Source organism: Podarcis melisellensis (genome assembly GCF_964234715.1).
Source record: "Podarcis melisellensis genome assembly, chromosome: 9".
In the NCBI taxonomy this organism is placed as follows: Eukaryota; Metazoa; Chordata; class Lepidosauria; order Squamata; family Lacertidae; genus Podarcis; species Podarcis melisellensis.
In genome coordinates this window covers 25385841-25398692 of record NC_138541.1, presented here as the reverse complement: position 1 = coordinate 25398692, position 12852 = coordinate 25385841, and the positions used below count along the sequence as shown (strand labels likewise).

General features: G+C 49.7%; 1 protein-coding gene across 1 annotated transcript; it reads left to right on the top strand.

Annotated features, from left to right (window-relative positions):
• Positions 1-5071: 5071 nt before the first annotated feature.
• NEUROG2 (neurogenin 2) lies at positions 5072-8030 on the top strand. Its single transcript, XM_081924263.1, has 2 exons — positions 5072-5675; positions 6594-8030. The coding sequence occupies exon 2, from the start codon at positions 6595-6597 to the stop codon at positions 7381-7383; it is 789 nt and encodes a 262-aa protein (XP_081780389.1). The 5' UTR covers positions 5072-5675; position 6594; the 3' UTR covers positions 7384-8030.
• The last annotated feature ends 4822 nt before the right edge of the window (positions 8031-12852 follow it).

The window sequence follows — 12852 nt, the reverse complement described above, 5'->3', positions numbered from 1 at the left end:
GCGCGCTGCCAAACAAATGTCTCAAAGCGACTTTGGATTTTCTTTTTTAAGCGTACAATGCAAAATTAAACTACATCAACACATTTTTTAAAACAAAAAACCATTAACTAAAAATGCTTTGAGCGTGTTTTCAAGTACCTAAAAGAATTGGGGGGGGGCGGGAAATTGTTGTGATCTCTTACGTGCTTGCAACTTCGCATAAACGCTGCCTTTTTATGTGCTTGTCCCAAACCAGCTTCAATCCGAATTGGGGGAAAGGGACCCAACTGCGTTTGAAGCCAAGTAAAAGCGATCTCATTAACTGGATCCATTTCTCTTTTTTTATGCCATGTTTAAAAATAATAATTAAAAAAGCGCACAGGGGAGTCTTAAGGATGTTTACTCCGAAGGAAGCGTGTTTGCAGCTTTAGGCGTAGGGCTTTTAAATACTTTTGGGTGTGTGTGTGTGTGTGTGTGTGTGTGTGTAATGATGACCAGCATATCCAACTCCCCCAGACCCTTAATTTTGTTTGTTTATAGTTCGTTGAATAATGAATATTTAGGTACAGTTTCGATTTTATTTTGAGCGCTTGTTGAGTGTGGTTGGATCTTATTCTCCAGGCGAATTTTTAACGTTTAGAAGTTGCGATGAATACTAATTAATTAAAATACTAGCGTTTGGGGAACGCCATAGTGTACCTGCACTACAGACGCCCAAGGTGGAAGAGAATAGGTGGAAGAGAATAAGGCATGTCTTTGGGTGGACCACCCGTGGGATGTCTCAAATGACTTGCGGGTCATATTTGTTCGGTTGAAAAGGAGGGATACCTTTCACCCGTGGTCAGATGTTGGAGGGTATCTAACAACTCGCATTCCTCGACAGAATGATTTATGTTCGTTTCGTTGAATCTCGATATCCGCAGTCTCTTTAATGGTGGCGGATTTTTTAAAAAGTCAATGTTGGGAAGACATTTTGTGTGCGTGTGTAAATCTTAAACTGGAAAATAAGAGTGATAATAAATACCCTTTCACGAGCCATGCAATCCAGCGCAATCACTCCTAGGCTGCAATCCTAGGGAGGATAAGCCCTGTTGAACTTCTGGGTAAACAACTGTTGTCGTTGTTGTTGTTGTCCCACCCTTCTTCCAAGGAGTTCGCGGTGGCATACACGCTTTTCCTCCCTCCATTTTTACCCTCAAAGCAGCCCTGTGATGTAGGTTAGCCTGAGAGGCACTGACTAACCAAGGGTCACCCAGTAAGCTTGACGGCCGCGTGAGGATTTGAACCCTGGGCTCCCAGATCCAACCCTCTATAGCCCCACAGGTATGGGGCTCCGCTGTTCATAACCCATCGCATTCACAACCCATTCCGTTTGAGACTCTTGTTCCGCAGAGGGCCGATGCTCCTTCCTCCTTCCCAGTCCGGCGCTGGCCGCTGCCTCGTGGAGGCGTCGTCCTTCCGTGCGGCCCACCAGGCAAAGGGGGACAAAAGGGACAGAAGTTCGGACCAAAATTGCAGAGGAGGAAGACGCTTTGGACAGCTCCTTCCTTCGAGGGCCAGGAGGGTCCCTGCGGAACCGCAGAGTCTCGCCACCGAATCCGTTTGGCTCGACGGCGCGCACAGCACTGCCTGGAGGGAGGAGGAAAGGTCAAGACGCCGCCGCTCATTTGCCACTGCTCGCTCCGCCTCCGCCGGTGAGAAACCCTCCACTGGCTCAGCCCAAGGGCAGACCCGCGCCGTCGGGCTCTGAATGGGGGGGGGGGGCGCCGAAGACGCTTCTTCTTGGACAGGACTTCTTTGCTCGCGGCAGGTGGAGAGGCGGCAAAGGCAGCTTTCCCCAGCTCCCGGGATGCCCCGACGACGGCGGAAGCTCCGTCGGTCGTGGATGATAAGAGCTCATCGAAGTTTCGGAATAATTTCTGGAACTTCTCAGATACTAGGCACAGATAGATATATCCCTGCCCGTAGGTTTAGCGCAAACAACAACCATTTAAAACGGGGGAAAGGAACACAAAAAAGTGTGTGACTGTCGTGCATCTTTTAAAGGCGCAGGAATCTTCCTGGAAATACTGCGGCAACCCTGCAAACGCAGGACTTTGATTTGCACATGTGACTTCCCCACCCCACCGCAACACATTCATCTATGCATCCCTTCTTTTCAATAAATCAAAGTTCGTTCTCTCTCTGTCTCAGACACACACACTCACACACCTAAGAACTTAGTCCTTATTATACCAGCGTTCAGCCTTGGAGGATATGGCGGAACAGAGTTTCTAAACTACTATTCATAGGGCTCCGTTGAGTATGCAGGACTAGCCCCTCCGCTCACTTGCTGGGAATATGAGAAAGGAGCTTCCCCTTTGGAGAATGTGTCTTACCTGTTAGGCAAAAGAAGTTCAGCACCGCATAGGCATTGGAAGTTAAAGCATGGGACGCAAATACAGGCGCGCACAGCCCAGTTTGTAGCTCTAGCTTCCTATAATTCCTACCCCGCCACACGTACACATATTTAGAGAGTGATTTTGAGTCTGTTCTAAATACACATATTTAGAAAGTGGTTTTGAGTCTGTTTCCACCTGCAAAAGACAAAAAGAAAGTTTTCAATGTTCTATGTAGTTTTAAAACAGACTGGTGGGCCATGTGGGCTTTGCAAGCACATTTCAAACTTGCTGCATTTTAGTGCCACCTATGAACAGAGTTTCATTTCTCTTTAGTCCTCCATTCTTCCTTTCTTTCTTTCTTTTTCCTCACGGAGTTCTACACATTTAAAAATTACTTTTTCAAGTCGTAACTTTTCTCGTTGAAGAGAAGTGGGGACGGGTGGGCGCTGGGGAAAGACTTGCCCGTTTCACCTTCAATTCCCTCTTTCTTTGCTCTCAGATGAAACTGAAAAGGTATGGAGAAAATCTTGTAAGTTTCACCTAAGCTACTCCTGCAGTTTCCCCTGTTACCATTTTCTTACAGCTGCTCCCAGGAGGATATCAGAAGTGTCTGGTTTTCTTTTCAGTGTATGTGCGCCAGCTTTGGTGGCACAGCAATGCTTCAATTTTTGTTAATGAAGAAACTGATATGGTATCAGTGACGCTGGAAAGATAAAGGAAGAGGCTTGTGGTAGAAAGATACCTGAGGTAACAGAAGAGCAGTATGGACCAGCATCTCAGGATGCAGTGTGGGCCAGTAAGGAGATGGAAAGTGGTCTGTTTCTCCATGAACTGGAGGTGGCACTGTGACATTTAAAGAGAAAAATCTTAATTTGTGGACATGATGCACACGAGGTGGGAACATTTGCCACCTGAAAATGGGGTGGTGATTTTGCCCCACATAGCAATCCCCTCCTTTTTAACCGGCAGCCTCAGTTGAGTGCCCTGCTTTCCATTGCAATGTCTGGGTGGACTTGGCCAATCTTAACATTTACTGTCCAACCCTGAGGACCCATTTCTTGTCTACCTCAACTGTCTCAACCAAGGGTCTCCAAGTCTTGCTCAAGGAACCGTCCTTCACCTTTGGTCACACCTCAGTTGACTTTTTAAAGAGAAGGCGATGGACATGAGTATAACTTGCCTAAAACTGAGAAGAAACAGAGTTGTGTATTTCATCACAGCTTCCCCCAATAATTCAAGAAACTTCTCTAACCTTTCTCAACTTGGACCTACGTTCACTCTCATTCTCCAGTGGGATCACTTTTAGTATTTTTACACTGTCCTGCCCCCGCACTATTTCTTTTTTCCTACTTCCTCTTCTTGATTCTTTTTATCCTGCTCTCTCTCATCGACTTTCTTCCTCTTCTTTAAAAAGATAATACTAATAATAATACTAGAAAATGGTGGGTGCTGCTGCCAGTGCTCATACCAGGAAAATGAGGGGCACAGAAGGACAAATTTTATTTAGACATGAGCCAGTTGTGTCCCACATGTTATGATTTTGCAAAGAAAAATAATAGTATGCATTAAGGTCCGGAGTCCAGCAATTGGGGAGGCAAGTGGGGAGGGCTGTTTCCCTGTGGAGTGGGGGGGGGATTTCCGCCCTCTGGCACTGTCCACGGCTCTTGCCGGTGTGCTTGAAGTGTGCCCTAAGTCTGGCTCTCAAAACACCCACCAGCTGAAGAAAAGTGGACTACCTCCAGGTAGGCAGTCACCGAAGACCACATCAGCACAGCCCTATGTCGTTATGTGAAATGTGACTTTTTGGATGACGTGGAAAGAGGAAAGCTATTTACAAGTGTTTCAGTGGAAACCAATTAATAAAGAGCCTTTAAAGAGCACATTAACACTTAGAACCCTGGAACGAGACCAACACGCCCCTTCAGGTCTTTGTAAAACTTTTAACAGCGGCATGGCACTTTCGCCTGCTCCCTTTGCATTTGGATGGCTTTTGCTTTCGAGCAAGGAAGTCAGCTTGGAAACGCAACCTTAGCTTCTAATTTCCAGCTGATGACTTAATTGTGGACTGCATGTGAAAAGTGCCCCTTTTTCACGTAACCACCAGCCGGGGTGGAAAGACTTGTCCTTGTCCCACCCTTACCTGCGTCTCCAACTACCCCCTCCCCCAACAGCTGGAAAAGGGGGACGAAATCCAAGGGTGTTGATGGGGCGAAATCCTGATTTCAGAAATGCAACTCCTCAATTCTACCTGCTCTGCTTTTGGTTCAGAACACCCGAACAAGCGGCCTGCTCGGGATGGCGCAAGACACCTCCCGCACCCCGTCTCTGATGCTGAGGTGGGCAGAGCAGGGCGCCTCTTGCGAGCCGCCCCTTCGGGGTCTGAGGAGTCAGCAAAGGGGAGGCTGAAGCTTTTGCAGGACGCCCTTCCACTGACTCCCCCGCCCCCCACCCGGCCTAATGAGCTGCTGAAAGGGAGCAGGTTCCAGCGCGCGTGGCTAGCGGGACTCTGCGATTGGCCAGCTGCGCCTCGCGACCCCCATTCATTAATAAATTAGCGGCACGCTCCAGCCGAGCGGAAGGCACCAATCGCACCCCAGAGCCGTCGGGGCTGCGCCACACACTTGCGAGGGATCAGATGAAAGCGAGAGGGAAGGGGGGGAGGGGTCGGTTGGGTGGGTGGGTGGCAAGGGGGCTTGACGCGGAGGGAGGGGAAGAGAAGCAACCTCCTCACCCACCCCCCAAAAGAGAGAGAGAGGGGGAGAGAAAAAAAAAGAGATGAGTGATGATAATGAAATGAAAAGAAAGACTCGACCTGGGGAGGGAGGAGGGGGGGAAGAAGAGCCGAGGAGGCCCTGGGGGTAGATTTGATTGTTGTCCGGGGGGTATATAAGGGGTTTTAAGGAGAGTCGTGTGCCAGACGCACAGCCACGGAAACACAAGCAGCTTCGCTTTAACTGGAGGCGAGGGGCGCGTGCCAGCAGCTCGCCCCGTCGGGCTTGCCTTGTCTCTTGAGCACGCACACGCGATCAGCAGCACCAAACTCTCTCTCCCCCCCTCCTTCCGTCACCCCGGCAAAGGGGTCTGGAGCCACCCCAGCGCCCGGCAACAGTGGGACCCTCTCCAGCAAGCAGGGAGGGGAGCGGCGCGGGGCCAAGCCCGGGCTGCAGCTTTTGCACCGAGGGGGCGGTGCGGAAAAAAAAAGAGAGCGCGAGAGACGAGCGACCCGACGCATTCCCTGGCAAAAACAAAAACAAACCCCAAACAAACTCAACGCAGCGCGCAGCAAAATCCGACCGCCTCTAGAAGGAGAGCCAAGTAAGTCTCCGATTCTCTCGCTGCGCGCTTGGATGGAAGCTGGGATGCGTTTTGTTGGGGTTGTGAATTGACTTGGGTTTTTGTTTTTTTTGTTTTTTGAGTTGCCGGCGAAAGTCCCGCTAAATTGGCTAAGCGCAATCGCAGGGGCCGCCCCCCGCCTCCCACCCATTAGCACTTAGATGGGGAGGCAGCGGGGGTCCTTTCCCTCTTCCAATAAAGTCTGTCTGGGTTTCGCTTTCCTTAGTCCGCTGTTGGCACTTTGACACCCAACCCTCTTAAGTGCTCTACAGAAGTTCACGGGGCTTTGCTAGAAAGGGGGTACAAGCCATATCCGTTCATCAGGAATGGGCAGTTAGTCCCATCTCTCCTTCCTTCTCTGTCTGCCTAGTTTGTTCCGGATGGCGTCTGGAAGGGCAGGTCCTGCTGGGATAGCTCGGTTGCTAGAGCAGGAGATCCTAAATCCTACAATCTGACGTTCGAGCCCCACGTTGGGCAAAAGGCTGGGCATCGCAGGGGGTTGGACTCTGTGATCCCTATCGACTTGAAAGGGCCCGTTTCTAGGCAAGAGCAGGAAGTAAAGAGTTAAGTAGTGTGAGGCGCCATCAACTTTTCCGGCTTGTGAAGCACGTGGAGTTGGAGAGACGAACTGGCAAGCAAGCGCCTCCGCGCGCCTCTTCTCCAGCCAGAGGCACCAGGAAGATGGACGCGGCGGACGCGGCAGAGCTGTTTTATTTTAGTATTAATTGTTATTATTACAGGATGAAATTTGTATACCGCCTTCATCCTCAGAGCTCAGGGCGGTTCACAACACAATCCATCTCTGCTATATAGGATGGGCGGGGCGGGCAGCCTTGCCAGGGTCGTCAGGTGCATTTCGCTGATCTGACCGCTTCTCTTCTTGCCTCTTCTTCCTTTCAGGATGTTTGTGAAGCCGGAAAACCTGGAACTGAAGGAGGAGGAAGCGCTGCTGCTTGGAGCCCGCTCGCCGCCCGCCTCCTCTTCTTCCTCTTCCTCCTCCTCCTCCTCTCTGACGCAGTTCTCGTCCGGCTCCGAAGGAGAGGACGAGGAGGAGGAGGAGGCGTCCCAGCCCCTCTCGCCCTCGGGGCCGGCGGAGGGCGTCCCCGGAGCGGCTTCCGAGCTGGCTCACCTGCGCCACCTGGGCCTGAGACGCCACGACTGCAAGCGGCGCTCGACGGGCCGGGCCCGGAGCGGCTCGCGGGCCACCAAGACGGTGGAGACCGTGCAGCGCCTGAAGAAGAGCCGGCGCCTGAAGGCCAACAACCGCGAGCGCAACCGCATGCACAACTTGAACTCGGCCCTGGACGCCTTGCGCGAGGTGCTGCCCACCTTCCCCGAGGACGCCAAGCTCACCAAAATCGAAACGCTTCGCTTCGCGCACAACTACATCTGGGCGCTCAGCGAGACGCTCCGTCTAGCCGACCACGGCGTCGGGGGCGTCGGTGGGGCGGCCGTGGCGGCGGCGGCAGCGGCCTTCTCGGAGGCGGTGCTGGGCAGCGCCGACGGCAGCCCTTCGCCAGCCTCGTCCTGGAGCTGCACCACCAGCCCGGCCCCGTCGGCTGCCTCCTCTTCTTCTTCGACGTACAGCTGCACTCTGTCCCCCTGCAGCCCTGGGGGCAGCTCCGCCTCGGAGCTGGACTACTGGCAGCCGGGCAAGCAGCGCTACGCGCTGTCCAGGGACCTCATCTGACACCCCAAGGTTATCCTCGCTCTCGCCCGGCCTCCTGGCTAACGCCTGACGCTGAACTGCCGCCGTCGAGCGGGGCGCGCAGGCGCCCGCTCACCAAACAAGGACCGAGGGACTTGGACGCGATCCCGGGGAGAGTTCGGCCCCTCGGTGCCGGCCCAGCCTCCGGGGCTCACCTCCTCGGGCTTCCCGAGGAGACGTGAATGTCTTGGGTCTGTCCTCTCCTCCCTTTCGCTATGCCAGCTCCGCGTTGGCGGTGCCTGGCGCGGCATCTGCCGGCTTCCCATCGCCCGCCTGGAGGCTGTGGGAATTTCACCTGTCAAACCAAACTTTCTCTTTCTGATGTGCACTTTCCCACATTGGCCAGGCACAATGTCTTTTGTCCTTCGCCTTCTCTCTCTGACACACTCACGCGCTCCCTCTCTCAGACGCACACATTTCTCCTTCCTCGACGCCCCCATTCCCCATTTTGCCATCTGTCTCTCCGATGATTTATCGGAAATGGCTAGATGGAAAAAGGAGAAAAAGAAAGTTTTGGGCTCTGTTTTTGTTTGTTTGTTTGTTTGTAGATCGGGTGAGAAGTCATTGTATAATTTGTAGGTTTTTGTCACGACTGAATGCAAGCGTGGAAATTTAGGCGGAACTCTTTATTATAAGGGTTTGTAGGGGGGGTATAGAGGTGGGGGTCGGAGTGGGGTGGGCGCTGAACCAGGAGGGGAGACTGGCTCATGTATTATTTATCTTTTCGACCCTTTAAGGGGAGAGGAACTCCTCCGTCCTTTCACCAGTTTACAAAAAAATCTCAGCAGACTGTGAAAATCCCAGCAGACACGGAGCATTACCCGCAATCAACCACCCACGTGTTTGTTTCTATTTATTACAAAGGAAAAGATTTCATGGGGGAGGGGGGAGATGTATTCCCCCCTGTATATTTCAGAGTTTATTCTAGTATGTATTTACAGTTCTCAGAGCAAGGACATCGTTCTTGAAAGGAAACAGATATATAAATAAAGTATATAATTTTCATAAGATGTGATTGGTGGTGATCCATGACTTTATTTCTTGCAGTTGCATTTTAATTTCCCAGTTACTGGTTACCCTAAGTAGATATCCAACTAAGGCTGCTTAGCAAATCAGATTTAATATGAACCAGAAAGTAATTCCTACCTATCAGAATGGGATTTGGCATGAATTGGGTCAGGCTGTATTAATACTATTTATCTGCTTGGCTAAAGGAGACAAAGCAAGATGTGTGTCCCTTTAAAAAGCCAGCAACAAAACTTTCTCTGATGCACCTCAGGGGATCTGGTTTGCACCACAAACAGCATAGATAGGGAAGTGTGTGTGCACATGAATAAAACACACACACACTGAGTGAACATAAGAACCACTCTTTCAAAAATCACACAGCCAGACTCACAAACTAGTTCAGCTGGATAACTTGGATTTCAGCTGACCTACCTCCATAAGAAAGATGAACTATTGAGAAATATACCAATTCTACACCAATGGAAGTCAATCTAATGATTATTCACTGCAATGGGATTAAAATGGTTTATGTCCAAGTGGTTGTGGCTTTTTGATGTTACGGATCGAGAAGCTGCTTCTAATGTGGTTCATTGGCTCCTGAAAAGGGCCTTAACTCCAGAGTTAAAGCACTGTAACTGAGATATATGTTTATTTGTTTTAGCAAAAATATTCATAGCCCACCCTTCTTCTTGACTAGCAGAAAGGTCCCCCAGGCCTGCTGGCCTATTTAGATCATGTCCAGATTCTAGGGCTGTCCTACAGTATATACTAGCTGTATATCGAAGATGCTGCTATAAATTGGGGCTTGTGCTTTGCTGTACAAGGAGACTAGGCCAGGCTGTGGTCAATGTGCAGGTGGGCTTTTCCTAGCCACTACTGCACCATGAATAGCTGTGTCTGTGTGGATCTCCGTCTCCCTCATCATCATCACATCCAATGATGACTCTGTGTAGAAGCACTCCCCCCACATCACTTTTCACCTAGTCTCTATGCTTGTGTGTGTACACTGTAGAGCAGGATGAGTTACAACACACCAAGGACCCAGTGGCAGCCACCTGGGGGTAAGTCCCATTAGAACCAACCGAATTATTAGACTGCAGTGTCAGCAGGCAATCCTATGTCACAAGGCAATAGCTTCAGCCCCATTGCTGATGCATTTATAGTTCTAGGAAGTAAAGCCTAATTGATGCCTACTCATAGTGTAATTCTAGATGTACCCATTCAGAAGTCACATTTAATTCAGTGGGACTTCAGGGTATGTACAGAGCTGCAGCATTGTTTGTTCATTTATGTTTCACATTTATGTCCTACTATTCTTTCAAGAAGCTGAAGGGGGTGTGGATGGTTTTCTCCCTTCCCATACTCCATCCTCACATCTACCCTGGAAGGTAGGCTAGGCTGGCAGTCCGTGATTATCCGAAGGTGAGCTTCATGGCTGAGTGGGAATTTGAACCCAGGGCTCTCAGGTCCTAGTCCAGCACTCTAACTACTACATCACACTGCACTATATTTGCAGAGCAGCAAATGGCGCCCCAGTTCCGGGACAAGTCGAAACACATCGATCCAAGGGTCCAAATTATTTTGGCATCTGAGGTGGAAAAACCCACAAACACCTCTCCCCCTGCCTGGTAGGAGAAAACACACCCCAACACTTAAATAAGTTGTTTCTCTTTCATGACAATCCAAATTCTCAGAGGGCTACTTCACTCTGTTTAACGGTAGGGCGTGTGTGTGTGTGTGTGTGCGTGTTTACACGACCTCAAATCATATTAACTTCGGGGAATTCTACGCTGAGGTCTTCAGAACGTCTGAAAAGGGCCCATCGCGTGTTGCCACCGGCTGGGAACAAAGGAGTGAGAGTGATGCATTTCGTCGATTGGTCCCTATGTGTTAATCTGGTGCCAATCAGAAAGCAGCTCCAAGCCAGGGGAGAAGGAAAAACAGAGAGAAAAGCAGCGAGCTCGCTGCCTCCCTTCGTTCAGCTTTATCCCTTCTGAATGGGCTGAGTGACAATTGGCAGACGCGGATCCTGGGCGCCTTGTCCCCGCACGCGAGTCCTGCCGAGGGCGAACCGCCCCTCGCTCCAGGCAGCAGACTGACAGAGCGGGATTGCAGCACACACCGTTTCTCTCTCTCTCTCTCTCTCTCTCTCTCTCTCTCTCTCTCTCTCTCTCTCTCTCTCTCTCTCTCTCTCTCTCTCTCTCTCTCTCTCCCCCCCCCCCCCAATACCCCAGACCAAACGACTAGACGGCAGAAGGGCAGAAAGAGAACCACCGCTTCCATGGGGAAGCAGGATCGGTGGGACAAAAGGAGAGAGACCTGAATCCCAAGCTTCCATTTAAACCAAGTCCTCGCAGGGCGGTTTCACGACCCTTGTCAATACAATCCTACACGTGTCTACTCCCTCTTTTCCTCTGTTTTGTGAGCGTGCCTGGGGCAGGTGTTGTTGTTTAGTCGTTTAGTCGTGTCTGACTCTTCGTGACTCCATGGACCAGAGCACGCCAGGCACTCCTGTCTTCCACTGCCTCCCGCAGTTTGGTCAAACTCATGCTGGTAGATTCAAGAACACTGTCCAACCATCTTGTCCTCTGTCGTCCCCTTCTCCTTGTGTCCATCTTTCCCAACATCAGGGTCTTTTCTAGGGAATCTTCTCTTCTCATGAGGTGGCCAAAATATTGGAGCCTCAGCTTCAGGATCTGTCCTTCCAGTGAGCACTCAGGGCTGATTTCCTTCAGAATGGATAGGTTTGATCTTCTTGCAGTCCATGGGACTCTCAAGAGTCTCCTCCAGCACCATAATTCAAAAGCATCAATTCTTTGGTGATCAGCCTTCTTTATGGTCCAGCTCTCACTTCCATACATCACTACTGGGAAAACCATAGCTTTAACTATACGGATCTTTGTTGGCAAGGTGATGTCTCTGCCTGGGGCAGGTATGGCATTGGAGTTACAGATTGAGCTGAGTCACTGAGGCGCCAAGTCTAGGTGAGGAGGAGAGGCCGACCAAGACATTCTACTGCCAGAGGCAAAAGATGACTCAGCACTTCTATGCACAGAAGCAGACTAGAGTGGCAGATAAATCTTATTTCAACTCTCCTGAGGGGACTGCAGCCTTTATGGCTTTAGAGGGCAGCAGGCTTGCTCAATGGGCACAGGGCTGCGTGAGACACAAGGCTCTGCCCTCCAGTACTTAACTGCCCTGCCATTCAGCAGCATTAATTGGAGAGGGGTAGGTCTTGGTGGTGGATGATGGGGATTGTCAAACGTGCCTATGAATGAATGCAGCTAGTGCAATTTTTATTTTAATCAGTGAATTCATTTATCAAGAACCAATGGGACAAGCAATTTTGATTTTAAGTCGTGAATTAATTTATCAAGAATCAACAGGACAAGCGACTTAGGACTTATTTATTTGCAAAAGTTTATTTATACCGCCCTCTTGTAAAACCTCAGGGGAGTGCACAAGACGTCAAAAACGTCTGAGAGCTGTAGGAAGCAAGCATTAACATGACTGGCCACTCTAGGGACATTTTAGACTCTCAATGGGGCATATTATTTCAACTGATTTCAACGGGAACTGAGCACAAAGTGAAATAAATGAAAAGATCCAACCTATTGTGCTGTTGTCACTGAAAAGCCCACTGTAGGAGTAGTGGACAACAACTAAGTTGTGCTTGTTGCAGAATGTATAGAAATGGCTTTTTTGCATTCTGCTGGAAGCCACCCAGAGTGGCCAGGGAAACCCAGCCAGAAGGGCGAGGTATAAAAGATAAAATTATTGTTATTATTATGACTTATCCACACATTATACCACATACCTGCATAATCTGATGTGTGATTAACCTTTCTTTAATAGTCTGCAAGAGGAGACAATAAAAAGGGGAGTTTACCCCCAAAGTATTATGGTTCTCTGTTAGGGGCTCCTACTTTCGATACAATGATATTGCAGAAAGGTCCCTTCTCATATGGTTTTCTCAGTTTGGCCTAGCCTGATTTCTTTCTTTTTCTCCTGTATGGACCACACATCAATCATTGCCACTACATCATCACAACCACCTCCCTTCACATTTCCCCCTTTCCCCCTCACATGCCTATTCTACATCAGGGTCTTCTGCTTTCTAACTTCTGGGCATCAGCACCTGGAAATCTTATTCAGCAGCCAATTCTTGAGTAGCCATATTAATTAAATAAAATATGCAGCCCGTGAATCTAGAAATCTACTGGATTGGGACCCAAGAGTGTAAAGTTCAAAGAAAGAAAGAAAGAAAGAAAGAAAGAAAGAAAGAAAGAAAGAAAGAAAGAAAGAAAGAAAGAAAGAAAGAAAGGGAAAGATGTGTGAAAAGAGAATTAGTGAAATTAGGTTAGTCCAGTTAAAAAAAACCAACCCTTTTTGAGCCTTGGGCTAGAAGTGATCGGATCTATTGTTTCCCACCCTAGCAGGGGG

Bases quoted from the DNA above. Each gene is read 5' to 3' on its own strand.
- NEUROG2 (XM_081924263.1), top strand. From the start codon at position 6,595: ATGTTTGTGAAGCCGGAAAACCTGGAACTGAAGGAGGAGGAAGCGCTG.